The sequence below is a fragment of the Pongo abelii genome, chromosome 23 (assembly GCF_028885655.2).
Source record: "Pongo abelii isolate AG06213 chromosome 23, NHGRI_mPonAbe1-v2.0_pri, whole genome shotgun sequence".
In the NCBI taxonomy this organism is placed as follows: domain Eukaryota; kingdom Metazoa; phylum Chordata; class Mammalia; order Primates; family Hominidae; genus Pongo; species Pongo abelii.
Window position 1 is genome coordinate 55,369,986 of NC_085929.1, and position 14,811 is coordinate 55,384,796.

At 56.4% G+C, this 14,811-nt stretch overlaps 1 protein-coding gene across 6 annotated transcripts in view; it reads left to right on the top strand.

The window, feature by feature from the left end:
* TAFA5 (TAFA chemokine like family member 5) overlaps positions 1 to 14,811 on the top strand; it is a 367,025-nt gene that overhangs the window by 268,709 nt on the left and 83,505 nt on the right. For 2 of the 6 annotated variants that reach the window (XM_024240155.3, XM_024240156.3), the window contains exon 4: positions 1,352 to 8,593. The exons of the other annotated variants lie outside the window; for them this stretch is intronic. In XM_024240155.3, coding sequence (XP_024095923.1) covers positions 1,352 to 1,360 — 9 coding nt within the window. In that variant the 3' untranslated portion in view covers positions 1,361 to 8,593. Of the gene's footprint in view, positions 1 to 1,351; positions 8,594 to 14,811 lie in introns of those variants that run through there. 6 annotated transcript variants of the gene reach the window in all.

A 14,811-nucleotide genomic window follows, 5' to 3' on the forward strand; every position in this document is an offset into this window, starting at 1 on the left:
CAGCTCCAGGACGCCAGGTTGGGGAGGCGTCTGAGGCTCCCTGTCTCAAAGATGTGCCATGGGGCTGCTCTGTCCCCAGGGCAGGCCCCCTCACCCCTGAGCCTCAGGTCCTGTTAAGTGTGGGTTCTAATCCCACAGCCCCACTGGGTAGATGAGGCTATGACAAGGTGACAGCAAGGTCGTTCCCAGAGCAGTGACTGGCGCCCAGGAGCTCAGAACCGCAGCTGGCCAGGGTGCTGGAGATGACCCCTGGCCCTGATGGAACCTGGGATTTGGGGAGGCCCTGCAGCTGGGAGACCCTCATCATCACCGCCCCTGGCTGAGTAAGGAATTTAACACAAGGCAGATGAGGCCTAACCCAGGTGGGCAGGTGCCTGGAGGTGCCCGTCCAGGAGACAGCATCAGGGTGGGCTCAGAACTTTCAGCAGGGCCAGAGTCCCATGATGAGTTTCCTGGCCAAGGTCGGTTCAAGGGCAGATTCTCAGGGCTGCCTGGGGCCCAGGGAAAGGGTGAGTGTCAGGAGGAAGCTGAGCCCCAGGGCCTCTGCCTCCTGTTGAAGAGAATCCTCCTGGGGCCGGATGGGACAGGGGCTACGTCAACATGGGGACCATGTGAGGAGGGAGGCAGAGGTCAGGACGGTGCGTCTCCCAGACAAGGAGCACTGAGGATTGCTGGGAGCACCAGAAACCCCTACGGGGCCTGGAGTGGACCCTCCCTCAGATCCTCCAGCAGGAACCAGCCCTGTCCACACCTTGAATCTGGGCAAGAAGAACTAACTGCTGTTTCAGATCCCCATCCCCCAGTGTGTGGTTATTTGATTGGGCAGCCACGGGAATGGCACACAGACCTGTAGAGGCCCGGCATGGATGGCCAGGGGAGGGTGGCTCCGTGGTGGGGGTGCGGCCAGGTCCCCCAGCCTGCAGCGGCCGTTCTGGGTGAGCTCTGCAGTCTGTGGCCTCAGAGGCCCAGAAAGCTGGGAGGGGTCTGAATTGGATACAGGGAATAGGGAGCCACAGATGGTTCTTGAGCTGGGGAGTGGCAAAGTGATATGGCCGCATAGAGGAAGGAAGCCGGCAAGTAGGAGTGGGAAGGGCTCTGGCTGAGGCTGACAGCCCCTCCAGGTCATGCACAGAGGGTGCCCCACCCTCTCGAGACACAAGGAAGGGTGGATGATTTGGGGCCACTGTCTGGTGGCCTGGATGTCCCTCACAGCACTGAGGATGAGCTCTTCGTTTCAGGCCCTCCAGGAGGCCGGCTGGTGGGAGCCAGGGAGGGAAGAGGAGCCTGTGTTCCCTGTGGCCCTGGGCAGCGTCTGCAGGAGGCTCACCCTCTCTCTCTCTTTGCTCCTCAGGTCTCCTGACAGACACAGCCCCTGAGGGGCCCCGGGAGTGGCCTTGGCTCCCTGGAGAGCCCACACCTCAGCCACAGTTCTCCGCTCGCCTCGGACTTCGCCCATTCTTTGCCGCCTGCCCAATCTGTTTCCCTGTGGTCCGTGAAGGACGGCCTCAGGCCTCGGCATCCTGAGCTTCGGTCTGTCCAGCCGACCCGAGGAGGCCGGACTCGGACACACAGGCGGGGGGCGGCACCTGGCATCAGCAATACGCAGTCTGTGGGAGCCCAGCCGCGCCCAGCCCCTGCCGACCGTGGCGTTGGCCCTGCGGTCCTCAGAGGATGAGGAGGAGGAGGTGGCTCCGGCAGCCACAGAAGGCTGCAGCCCAGCCCGCCTGAGACACGACGCCTGCCCCAGGGGACTGTCAGGCGCAGAAGCGGCCTCCTCCCGTGCCCCAGACTGTCCGAATTGCTTTTATTTTCTTATACTTTCAGTATACTCCATAGACCAAAGAGCAAAATCTATCTGAACGTGGACGCACCCTCACTGTCAGGGTCCCTGAGGTCGCTTGTGGGGGCGGGAAGGCAATGGTGGCAGAGACATGCTGGTGGCCCCGGCGGAGCGGAGAGGGCGGCCGTGGTGGAGGCCTCCACCCCAGGAGCACCCTGCGCACTCTCAGAGGACGGGCTTTGGCTACGCGGAGGCCGCGGCGCACCTGCGGGAGGCAGCCGGGGCGCGGCCGGCAATGGCCCCCACGCAGACGCCGGGAACACAGGCCACTTTATTCCTCTGTACTTAGATCGACTTGACCATACTAAAATCACTTTCTGTTTTAACCAGTTAAACATGCCTCTTCTACAGCTCCATTTTTGATAGTTGGATAATCCAGTATCTGCCAAGAGCATGTTGGGTCTCCCGTGACTGCTGCCTCATCGATACTCCATTTAGCTCCAGAAAGCAAAGAAAACTCGAGTAACACTTGTTTGAAAGAGATCATTAAATGTATTTTGCAAAGCCTAAAGTTATATATTTAACAGTTTTTATATGTTGTATATTTGTAGAAAATCCTATTTAACAATTAACGTGGCAGTCCCGGCCGTCCTGAGAGTCGGTCCGAGCCCCGTGTGTTTCTGAAGACTCTGGGGATGGGACACGGTGGGGAGGTGGTGCCCCGCGGACCCCGGGGTGCCAGGTGTGGAAGGCGGGACTCTGGGAGAAGCGTGCGGAGGACCGTGGCGTCGGCGTCCTGGATGTATCGGTCGTGCCCGGGGATGCCGGGTTCCCTTCGCTGCGGGCCAGGCTTGGCGGCTCCTGATTCCCCCTCTGGTCTCTGTATTGGTCAACACTTGAGTGTACAATATTTTGAACATGCTTCTTCCAGTGGGTTTTGTTTCCTGTTTCCTGCCCTTTTCACCACTCACGGACCTTGAGGCCAGTTGGCGGCCCTTCTCCCCACGTCTGTGTCCCCGCGTTCTGAGAAATCCTCTGTCTTCGTGTCAGTAGGTCCAGAAAGCCGCGCTGGGCAGAGGCGCAGGCGGGGCCAGCAGGGCCGAGGAATAAGGGACAATTCTGGTTTTTCTACCCTGGCCGTCGTACGCCAGCCTCCTTCATTTTCCTGAGTTCCCGCTGAAGTATACTACCTATGAGTCCAATTAACATGAGTATTATGCTAGTTCTATCCTACTAAAAAAACGTAAAAAATAACTATATAGAAGCTGTTCCAGCAACCATAGACTAAAGATACGAAAGAAAATCCATTTATTTAAGACCTGTTCCAGTATCCATGAGGACTTAATTTACCTTTCAGTCACCACAAATTTATAGGCATTTGTATCCTGGACTAAAAGAAGGGGCTGAGGTTGGGTTTGTCATCACAGAGGGGGTGAGCCTGGAAAGGGTCCTTCCCAAGCTGCCCCGGCTCCGGCGGCCCAGGCCCACAGCCTCTGCCAGCCAGCGTCCTCACGGCCTCCCCCTCGTCTGTTTCTTTTGAAAGCAAGTGTAGACACCTTCGAGGGCAGAGATCGGGAGATTTAAGATGTTACAGCATATTTTTTTTTCTTGTTTTACGGTATTCAATTTTGTGTTGATTCAGCTAAATTATGAAAAATAAAGAAAAACTCCTTTGATAAGCATGGCTTTTGTTCCCTAGGCGTGGTGTCCTGGGAGAGGGGCTGTGGCTGGTGAGGCTGGTGGGGATGACAGGCGGGGGCCAGCACAGGGACCCCCGGAGTCAGAGCAGACAGGGCCTGTAGCCCTCACGGCATAGCCGGCGCCGCCTGTGAGCCCCTGGGTTCTTCTGCACCCACAAGGATGGCCTCTGAAGCCCAGCCCCAGATGAGTGAGCAGTGCCTGGCTGGCTGCAGCCCTCTGGGGGGCTGTCATCCCTGCCTGAATATCGCTGCCCCACACAGACACTGTGCCCTGAGTCCCTCCACAGATCTGACGTGGGGCCGCCTGAGTGTGGCAGGCGTCGGCTCTCCTTCATTCCTCCCCTGGTGGGTGGGAAAGCCCAGGCTGTCAGTAGGGAAGCTGGCCCCAGGTTCTCGTGAGCTGGCCCCACACAGGTGCCAGACACAGAGCTCCCCAAGGAGGCCCAGGTCTGAAGCACCCCCTTTGCAGAGACATCCACTTAGAGCAGGTTGGAGCCCAGAGCCTCCTTGCTGCCACACCTGAGGCCACCTGGGTGGGACCACCGGGTACTCCCCAGCTGCTCTTCATAGGGCACCTCGGCCTGGGCATCTGGGCTGGGGGGCTGCACCATGGGCTGCCTGGCCGTCTGTGCTTCCTTCCAAGGAGACGTCACTGGTCTTTGGAACCATCAGGGTGGACAGACAAGGCCTCAGCTTTTCCTGTAAGGGGCCGGGTTTGTCCTGGGAGGGAGGGCAGGAGGCAGAGCTACAGTGGCTGCAGGAGCACCTGGGCCGGCCTCTTCCCCATCGGGTGCCCTGGTGCCTGGGCTGGAGGGTCCTCGGTTCCCTTCCACAGAGGAGAGGCACAGCCTGGAGTGTGTGGTCTGTGGCTTCGTGGTCAGCACAGTGAGATAGGATGGGGCAGCCTGGCCAGGAGAGGGGCCACCAGCCCGTTCCTGTATCACAGTGAGAGCTGGGAGGAGAGGCGTCAGTGTGCTGGGAGGAAAGCAGCCCCCACCATCAATACCTGAGGAGCAGCCCCACGCCCAGAGGCTGAGCACAAGGGCCTGAACCTGGGCCTGTCCTCCTGCTGTGAGCCCCATGCAGGCTCCTGGGGGTGCTCCTCCCAGGAAGCTCCCTGCTGCCTGGGTCAGGAGGCACCGGGACCCCCAGCTCTGGCTGCCCAAGCTGCCTCTGCTCCCCATGCACTGAGGGAAGGAGGTCACTGCCTCACATAACTCAGGCTGCTGGGAGCAGTACCTGCCCCATCCAAGGGGAGAACCGGCTCCGTCCCCAAGGTGAAGGGTCCGGGGACAGCCCTTTGCAGGTGTGGATGTCCACAGATGGGCCCCATCCATTAGTGTTCTAGGGGTGGTCACAGCCTCCTCTGCGCCTGAGAGCCGCCCTCCCAGGGCCCTGGGCCAGCTGAGCCACCAGTGGAGTCTGCAAATGAGACACTCAGAGATAGTCCTCAGCCTCCCAGGACCCTCTGTCCAGGGCCCTCACTGGCCACCCTGTGCAGCCCCAGCAGGACAACAAGAGCAGACAGAGGCCACACCCCAAGGGCACGACCTTGGTTAGGGGCAGCCCTGGCCACTGCTGCCTAAGGGGCAGGGCCAAGAGTCTCCATCCTCTCTGTCCCAGGCAGTGGAGTAGTGTCACGAAGGCCTGGCTGGAAGCCACACTGCGCGGCGTTCCACACGACGGCCTGAGGCCTGCCATGCTTCCTCTCCGAGCCTCAGTTTCCCCATTGATAGAATAAAGAGAACCTCGCCAAGCTCACGAGGAGTCAGGAGGTGGAGGGTGACCAGCACTCGAGGCGAAGGTGCTCGTGGTCCTGATCGAAGCCTTGCAGTTCCTTCCCAGGCCCCATGTCTCCCTCAAGGGGTGACCCTGGGCCCTGGCGCTCACCCACCACTCCCACCTCATGGAACCTGTCCCAGCTCCCCGTTCAGTGCTGGCCTTCAGAGACGCTGTCTGGGCCAAGCTCTGTCTCTCCCTCTAGTGAGGTCTGTGACCTGGGACACATCGCTTCTCTGAGCCTCAGCTGCTAGATCACAAAGTGGAGACCCCGCGAGCCTCTGCCCTCCTGAGGCCCTGGGGCCAGGGTAGGCGCCTCCTATGTGGGTCGTCCTGTCTGTGCCGTCCCTGTCTCAGCCGTGAGATGCCCCTCCAGACTGGCCAGTTCAGATTGTGGATGGGATTCACGTCCCAGGGGCGTGGATCCACATGGGGGCCCGTGTGGGTAAGAACAGGGCAGGAGGCAGTGGGCTGGCGTGGGTGGGGATGACCCAGCAGCAGCAGGAAGCAGGCAGAAGGGCCCTGTCAGAGAGCGAGTGTGTGCGTGTGAATGTGTGTGTGCCTGTGGTATGTTTGTGTGGTGTATGTGCATGTGTGGTGTGTGTGTATTGTGCATGTGCAGTGTGTGTGCCTATGGGTGTGTATGTGTGTACGCATGTGTGCATGTGTGGATGTGCATATGTGTGTGCACGTGTGTGTGCATGTGTGCACGTGTGTGTGCACATGTGTGTGCTTATTTTCATCAGCAGCCTCATGTACTGAGCACTTTCTGAGTCAAGGGTCCAGGGAGGAGCCCTGCAGGATTCCTGATTTTAAGGAGCCCTCAGGAATGCAGAGTGGTCCCCAAGGTCAAGGAACCCCCAAGGTCAAGCAGCCCTCAAGGTCATGCCCAGAGCGCCTGTCGGAAGGCAGCTGAGACAGGCTGTCCTGGGACCTTTGGAGCCCACCCAGTGTCCCCAGGTCCTGCACTGCCCCTGTCCCCCCTTGGGTTCTGCACTGCCCGCGTTCCCCCCGCCCGGGTCCTGCACTGCCCACATCCCCCATCGGGTCCTCCTTCACTGCCCAAGGTCCCCCCCCAGGGTCCTGCACTGCCCATGTCCCCCCTCAGGTCCTCCTTCACTGCCTGAGGTCCCCCCCAGGGTCCTGCACTGCCCACATTCCCCACCCCAGGGTCCTGCATTGCCCGCGTCCCCTGCTGTGTCCTGCACTGCCTGCGTCCTCCCCTGCCTAGTGTTTTAGATGCCACAGTGACCCGTGGCCTTGGCATCCATGGCGTGACCACTCTGCTGTTCTGGTCCTGAGCTGACCATCAGCTTGAGAAGTCGGTGCCCCCACAGAATGTAAGGAACTGAAATCCCAGAGACCCTGGCACTCGTCTCAGCAGGCAGAGGTGGGGCCCCTGCTCTTGCTACCGGGCAGGGGTCACTAGGCAGAAACTGGGCAGAGGCCTCCAGCAGCCCGCAGCCCCAGCCTAGACTCTCCCCTGGGAGCCTAAGAGAGGCCCATGGGCCACTGCCCTGCTGCCTTAGAGGGCCCAGGCCAGCCTGTCCCAGGAGAAGCCACACTGGGCTGGAGGAGCATCCAGGGGAGGTGGCCCATGCGTGCGTCTGGCTGGGATGAGGAATGGGGCTGGGTGGGCACCAGGCTGATCGGGAGAGCCAGGATCTCAGGACAGCAGGGACAGCAAGAACAGCAGCCTTCCCTGCACCCTGGGTGCCAGCGCCCTCATTTGAGCATCTGTCCCAGCTGCCGTCTCCACCAGCATCTGTCCCAACCGCCCAGGGCTTCCTCCCCATACCCCCTCTCCTAGGAGGCTGCCTGCCCCGTGGAGATGGGGTACATGGATGTGGGGGCGTGGCCAGGCCTGGCACCTCCTGCACAGCCTGGGTCTGGCCCACTGCAGATGCTGCCTGTATTGGTGGCCTCTCCAGGTTATCAGTGAGCTCTGGGCAAGGTGGGCACTCCGAGCCCTGGGTCTGCTTCCAGAAGTCTGGGTCCTTCGGTGTCTCAGCCACCCCAGGCCTCAGGTGCAGCCTCTGACCACACAGCACGGGCCTCGCCGTGACACCACATCCCCCACTCCGGCAGGTCCCCAGCTTGAGGGGGTCACCCCTTCCGCAGCACTGGTCTGCTCAGCCGTCACACTGGGGAACCTCTTAGTTGCCGGGGGCTGTCCTCTGCTCCTTCCACGTGCTGGCCTGTTTTGTGCTGTGGCCCCATGTGCCTTCTCCATTGGGCTGTTGGCATCCTTAGAGGACATCCTGCATCTTAAATATCTTATTTCTTCCCTCTGCGCCCAGAGTCATAGAATTACTCTGAAATAATAGCCACATTTATTTTCTCCTTTTACGAATGTCACCTTATTTGTTCCTCCCACCAACGCTGCAGGGAGGGGATTAGTCTCTTTCTCGGGTGGGCGGTGAGGTGGCCAGGCCGGCACCACGTGGGTCAGCTTGGGATGCAGCCCCTCTTCCTCCACGGACACTCGCTCGGAGGGCTTCCTTCTGGGGTAAAGGGAGGCCGAAGCTGGTTCCTGCAGGCCAATGCCACTCAGTCCCATCTCGAAGGGGGAAGACAAAGGCTGAGGACGGAGCATCCGATCCCGCCCATGGAAGGGCACTGAGGAAAAGGCCATTCTGACACCTGTGAAATCGGCAAGGAGGACATCATCAGCACTGCTGCCACAGGGGCTAGGACTGAGGACATGGCGTGAGATGGGCTCAGCTCCAACCCATTGGCCACAGCGGGAGCTCCGCTGCACAGAGTGGGGCTGCGTGGATGGGAAGTGACTAAGCAGAGGCACGGCGACCCAGAGACGCAGAGACCTGGAGATGCAGAGACCTGGAGACGCAGGGATGCGGAGACGCAGGGGCCAGCCCAGAGGCTTAGTGGGCTGGCGGGATTCTCAAGGAGGGCAGGCAGAGGACGCAGACGTGGAAGGTGGGAGAGGAGGGACCTGCCCAGCTACAAGGGTGATTGCCTCCCTACACTGACCCAGCAGGAGTTTTGCTAACGCTGGACTCGGCAAGGACGGGCAGAAGCCCCAGGTTGTGGCCTCATGGAGACAAAGGCTCAGAGGGACCTAGCCAAGGCGTGGTCAGAAGGAGAGCCTTGGTCCTGAGCCTCCTGACCAAACCAGTGCCCTGCAGTCAGCGACCTCTCCCAGGAGAGCAGCAATGGGCCCGGCTCTGCAGCAACAGAAAAGGAGAAAGAAACTCCCAGGGAGGTAGCATGCCTCTCGCTTTGTGAGGAAATCAGAAGGCCCTGGTACAGGCCTAGCTGGGTGTGGTCACAGCAGGACTTGGAGGATTCTTTGGAGAGAGGCAAGGAGGAGGAGAAGGGAGGAGGAGGGATAGAGGATGGGGAGGAGGAGAAGGGAGGAGGAGGGATAGAGGATGGGGAGGAGGAGAATAAGGGAGGAGGAGGGATAGAGGATGGGGAGGAGGAGAAGGGAGGAGGAAGGATAGAGGATGGGAAGGAGGGAGGAGGAGGGATAGAGGATGGGGAGGAGGAGGAGGAAGGAGGAGGGATAGAGGATGGGAAGGAGGGAGGAGGAAGGAGGAGGGATAGAGGATGGGGAGGAGGAAGGAGGAGGGATAGAGGATGGGAAGGAGGGAGGAGGAAGGAGGAGGGATAGAGGATGGGAAGGAGGAGGAGAAGGGAGGAGGAGGGATAGAGGATGAGGAGGAGGAGAAGGGAGGAGGAGGGATAGAGGATGGGAAGGAGGAGGAGGGATAGAGGATGGAGAGGAGGAGGAGGGAGGAGGAGGGATAGAGGATGGGGAGGAGGAGGGAGGAGGAGGGATAGAGGATGGGAAGGAGGGAAGAGGAAGGAGGAGGGATAGAGGATGGGAAGGAGGAGGAGAAGGGAGGAGGAGGGATAGAGGATGGAGAGGAGAAGGGAGGAGGAGGGATAGAGGATGGAGAGGAGGAGGAGGGAGGAGGAGGGATAGAGGATGGAGAGGAGGAGGAGGAAGGAGGAGGAATAGAGGATGGGGAGGAGGAAGGAGGAGGGATAGAGGATGGGAAGGAGGAGGAGAAGGGAGGAGGAGGGATAGAGGATGGGAAGGAGGAGGAGGAGGGAGGAGGAGGGATAGAGAATGGGAAGGAGGAGAAGAAAGGAGGGGGAGGAGGAGGGGAGAAGAGGGGGGAGGGGAGAGGAGGAATGGAGGATGCAGGAGGAGGGGAAGAGGGGGAAGAGGATGGGAAGAGGGGAAGGAGGAGGGGAAGAGAGGGGGAGGACGAGGGAGAGGAGGAGGAGGAGGAGGAGGAGGGGAGCAGGACTGCTGAAAGCTGCTTCCAATACCACAAACCTGCTTCATCTGCCCATAAACATCTGAGTGCCCCTTTCTGGGAGACAGAAAGTGCCATCCTTGGGGTTTGCCAGGGGCCAACCTTGGGGCTGGCCCAGCAGTCACCGGAGCCTGTTACGCACGCACAGACCCAGCCTTTGGCTCCAGAGCCGGCCTTGCATCGTGACCGTGCCTCGTTCCTTCACTCCCCGTGTCCACAGATGTTGAACTCTGGAAGAGAGAACTGTTGTGAGTCGGCTTTGTGGCTGCCGGTGGGCACTGGCCAGGGCTGGTGGAGGACAAGATGGGCAGGTTCCCTGGGACTGGGGCAGCCAGTCACTGGGGTCTGTGTGTGGGGCATGCGATGGCTGTAGAAGGGGCTCTGTTGGCTTCAGGAGCCTGACCCCAGCCCCACTGGGCAAGTCTTGGCCTCTGTCTGTTGCTGTGCCTCTGTGGGCCTTTCTTCACTTAAAGCATTGAGGCATTCGTCACAAGCATCCTCACACTACTCGACACCTTGTCCACCTTACTGGACATAAATTATGATGCTGGAGTGGCAGCTCGCCATGCACACAGCAGCACCCAGGACGGTGCCCAGACCTCCTGTTCCAACTGGCAGCTCCGGCCGTGGCTGCCTGTTATCCCCATTGGGTATCTCCCCTTTCATTTTTACATGTTGTTGAAACAAAATTATGCCACCATCAAGGGACGCACAATGGAAGAAAATACCCACTGCTTCCACACCCCGGCATGGCACACACATGCATGTTTGTGTGCTTGTAACTGGAACTAGCCTTTCCACCTGCTCTTTCTCCTGGCCACGCCCCCTCTTGTTGCCTGTCAGTCACCTGTGCAGCCTGGAGGTCTGAGTCATGTTCCATCCACGGATCGAGCCATCCATCACGCTCCCGTGTTGGGAGGACGGTGGTTTACAGTCATCAAGACCCCACGCTCTCATTCCGGCCCTGTTGGCCTGGACCTTGGCCTTCGGACTTGCTTGAGCGTGCAGGGTGAGCAGCAGTGATTTCAAATGCCTCCAAGCAGAAGTTTTTACAGCCATCAAGTTCTACTGCTGTCTTGTATTTTTTCTTTTCCCATTGCCACCAAACAGGCATGTCCTAAACAGGGGCCGCTTGGCCAAAGTTAGAGCATGGGTGGCAGGGCCCGGCTGGCCACCTGCCACAGACAGAAATGAGGGAAGGAGCAGACCATTTTTGTTGAAACCTCTAGGATTCGGGGGTCACCACCTGCCACAGCATAACTTATCCTCATCCAACGGTGGCAGACCATAGCCTGGAGTCGTCTGCTTAGGACATGTCGGACGTAGAATTTTGAGCTCTCGTTTGCTTTCCTGTCCTGTTGAGCTTTTTGGAAATCCTGTCTACACCTGCATTCTCACTCTTTGTGGATCTCTGTGTGGTCACCAGCATCTCTGCCTACACACTGCTGCAGCAGCGTCACCAGGGCCCAGCGTCCAGCTCCCAGGGGAATCTCAGGTGTGGGTTCCCTTGGCTGTGCTCCAGGGCCCGGGCCCTGTGGACACTGCCTCCCTTCCCTCCAGGCCACAGGTGGGACACACAATGGGTGGATCGAGACCCACATATGCAAGGAGCAACTCGGAATGTGTGGGCGTCTCTCAAAGATGACTGGAGATGGCCCAAGGTGATTCGGCAGAAATAAGAGGACCATTCATGTCACCTCCTGGCCTCTGGTCAATCATTTCTTCGCTCTACAAACCAAAGGCTAACCTGCCTGGAATGAGAGAAATTCAAGGAGAAGTCCTCTCTCCTACCTCCAGAGAGACAGGCCCAAACCAGATCACGGGCCAGGTGGCAGATGAGGATAGTGCACGGCTCTGCAAGGGTCACAGTGACCACAGACCCCAGAGGGCCCCGGGCCGAGGACCTACCTTCTGAGGAAGGTGTGTGGCATAGAGAGGTCCGTGGGAGTCAACCTGTGTCCTGTCCATTCCAAGCCTAGAAGTCTGATGTACAGCAGGAGGACCAACCGAGTTAATAACATTGTCCTGCTTACGGAAAATAGGCTGAGATAGTCAATTTTAGGTCCTCTTATCACACACATACACACACACACACAGATGCGCACACACACGCAGGTGCACAGGAAGTGTGACTGTGGAGGTCATGAGTATGTTAATTCCTATGTAGTAATCATTTCTCTGTTTCTGTATATCAAAACAAGCACCACATTGTACAAGTTAAATATATAAAATAAAAATAAATTTTTAAAACATTGCAAAGGAGCCTTTAAGAACAAGAACCTGGGGGAGCTCCCAGACAGCAAGAGAGCTGGGAAATGCAACCCCAGCAGAGCAGGAGGAAGACTCAGGCCCAACACCGGATCCAATGAATATCAGCTTCCTTTATACTCATCTTCCCTCGAACGTCTCAGATTAATTCCCTCCTACTTCATCTCTCTCTTCAAACGCTCCCTGGACGTTACAACCTTCCCTATCTCATGGTCTAAATTCAACCCGATTTTTTGGTGTAAATTCCATTTTTGGCTTTCAGAGAGAGGCTCTTGCTCCAGCCTCTTGAATGTTGATGCCATGAGGATTCTCTTCTCCTTCCTCATTTCTGTCTATCCAGCTTCAGAGAGGCTCTATGTCCTCAAATCTTTCTTCTTCACCAGGAGATAAGGGTCTTGCAAGAAGGTGCTACGGTGGCTTTCTTTGTCTTTCCAGAGCCTGGTGTCGATTTGTTAAGGGAATGCTCAAATGTTTGTTGGAAAAAACTTTCAATAGGCAAGGACTTAGGTGTTGTGCTTTGTGCACGATGGGTGGGGTGCTAGGTTTTCGTGAAGGTTCCATTTGAAGAGCTGTAGGACAACTGGGTTCTGTGTCCCAAAATCTCAGAGCTGAGGCTCCCTGGAGGGGTTGCAGCAGCCCACTGACAGGGCTCTGGGTGAAGGAGGGTCAGCTGTGTGTGCAACATGATGAGCTCCTCTGCAATCAGATGGTCTCCTGCCTGCCCAGAGTGTGGGATCCGGGAGGTTCCATGGGTGCATGTACTGTGGGGCAGATTGGCATGAATTATGGAGCCGTATAGCATGGCGGCACCACCCTGGACCCTTGCAGACAAACAATGAGCCAGGCATATGAGGAGACAAGGTGGGACCACAGAACAGAGGGTGATGGCCTAATTGGAGGAGTGTTTGGAGATGTGAGTGGTTGGTGCCAAGTGTTCTGTGGCAGATTGTCGTTGTGACAGCTGCTTTGGCTCACATCTCCCAGTGTCGCCCCACACCGCTTCTGAGCTTGCATGGCTTCCTTGGTCCAATCAAACAATAGCAAATGTGATGCAGGCAGACATTTTTACAGTCCTGGCTCATTAGAGTGTCCTCCCGCTGGATGGCCTTGGGCCCTGGCACCCAGTGAACCAGCCGGATGAGGCTGCATAAGGAAGGAACACAGGAAGGGTCCAGCCACCCCAGCCCTCCCAGTGGAGCTGTCAAAAACCAGCCAGTTTCCGGCCCACCCACCAGTAGACAGCCATCAGCGAGCTCCCCAGGATCAGCCAAAGAAACTCCCAGTCAAGCTCAGTCCAAATTGCAGACTCAGGGAACAAACACTAAGCACAGGAGTGTTTCCAGATGACTGATGGGCACTGAGAGCCAGACAGCAGCAGAGCAGATGGAAAGTTCCGGGTAGAAAAAAATCAACATTTTCCGAGTTAAAACTTCACCTCTGCAAAGATATACTTTTAAAACGAGGGTAAAATAAAGATACCTGCAGAAAAATGAAAATGGAGAGAAAAAGATTTCCAAAAGAGTCTTACTCAAGGAAATACTGAAAAATGAGACAGAAAAAAAATAAAATCCTAGGTGGACTCTTAGAGGTTCAGGAAGGAATGAGCAGGGGAAGGTGAGGACGATGGGGCAGGAGATTCCACTCAGGGGCAACAACAGTAACATCCAAACACGATTATCCAAAGCAACCATTTGGAAGCACTGGTACATAAACAAGGGCAGGAAGAAACTGAGACGTGATTTCGGAAGGGATGCATCTGCATCAGGTAAGGACGGCCGGTTTGTGGCTTCTTGCTGGAGGTGGCTCCTAAAACCCCACCTGTAGTGATAGGAAAACCACCGGCTCTGCAGCTTCAGGGGGTGGACGACACAGAGCAGCTGGAAGTGCACGGAGAAGATCTGTAAGCAAGAAAGCACAGATGGGCTGAGACCTCAAGTCAGAGTCAAACTTTGCCCAAATCCCTGGCTGACTCCTAAACAGCAAATGAGCATGGGGAACCTGGAGGAATGAGGTGGAAATTAGACGGAAAAGGCTTCTGATGATATTCAGAAGAATTCTGTACCCTTGGCAGAGTTCATTCCCCAGCCTACACTGGTCCCTGTTACTGAAAGAGGAAGCTGTTCTGCCTTAAAGAAGGAAGAAACTGGGAATGCCAGAGCAACTAAAAATTAAGGGGTAGTTTCAGCAGCAAGGCACTTAGAGAGGGGGTGAGCCCCCAAATCTGAGTACGTACACTGCCCAAGTACATAGCTGATCGCTAAACCACACAGTTGTAGGATTAATACATGGGACCAGGACAAAAAATAAACACAGTCACACGCTCCCTCTCTCTCACAAAACAGCAACAACGAAGCCAAGCAGAGGCCACCTGCTGCATTTTTTAGGGAAGACAGCTTTGAAAGCAGGCGGATTAGCTGCCTATGGTAACACAGAAACAACGCTTAGAAGAATAAAAGACATTTCAGAGCATCTACAAAATATTCCTTCCATTGGCAAGCCTCCCTCCAACATGTAGGAGACATGCAGAGAAATAGTCAAGTGTGAAAAAAAATCAGGCATGGAAACCCCCTCTGAGACAGCTTTTATGTTGGATTTTGCAAAGACGTCAAAGGAGCTAATATAAATATGTATAAATCATTAAAGAAACGTGTGGTGTTAATGAGTTACTAGGTAGAACATTTCAACAGAGAAATTAAAACTATTTTTTAAAAATTGTAGTTCTAGGAGTGAAAAATACAATATGAGAAAATAAATTGAAAAACGTACCGGATGGATTCAATGAGCAGATCAGAAACAGCAGAAGAAAGAATCAGTGAACCTGAAGATAGATCCATAAAAATTGTCCAATCTGAGAAACAGATAGAAACTGATTGAGAAGACATTTAAAAGCTTCGGCGACCTTGGGAACAATATTGGGGAGTCCAACGTGGGTGAAATAAAAGCCTCAGAAAGAGAAAAGAGAAAATACAATAGACAATTAAAAAAAAATTGA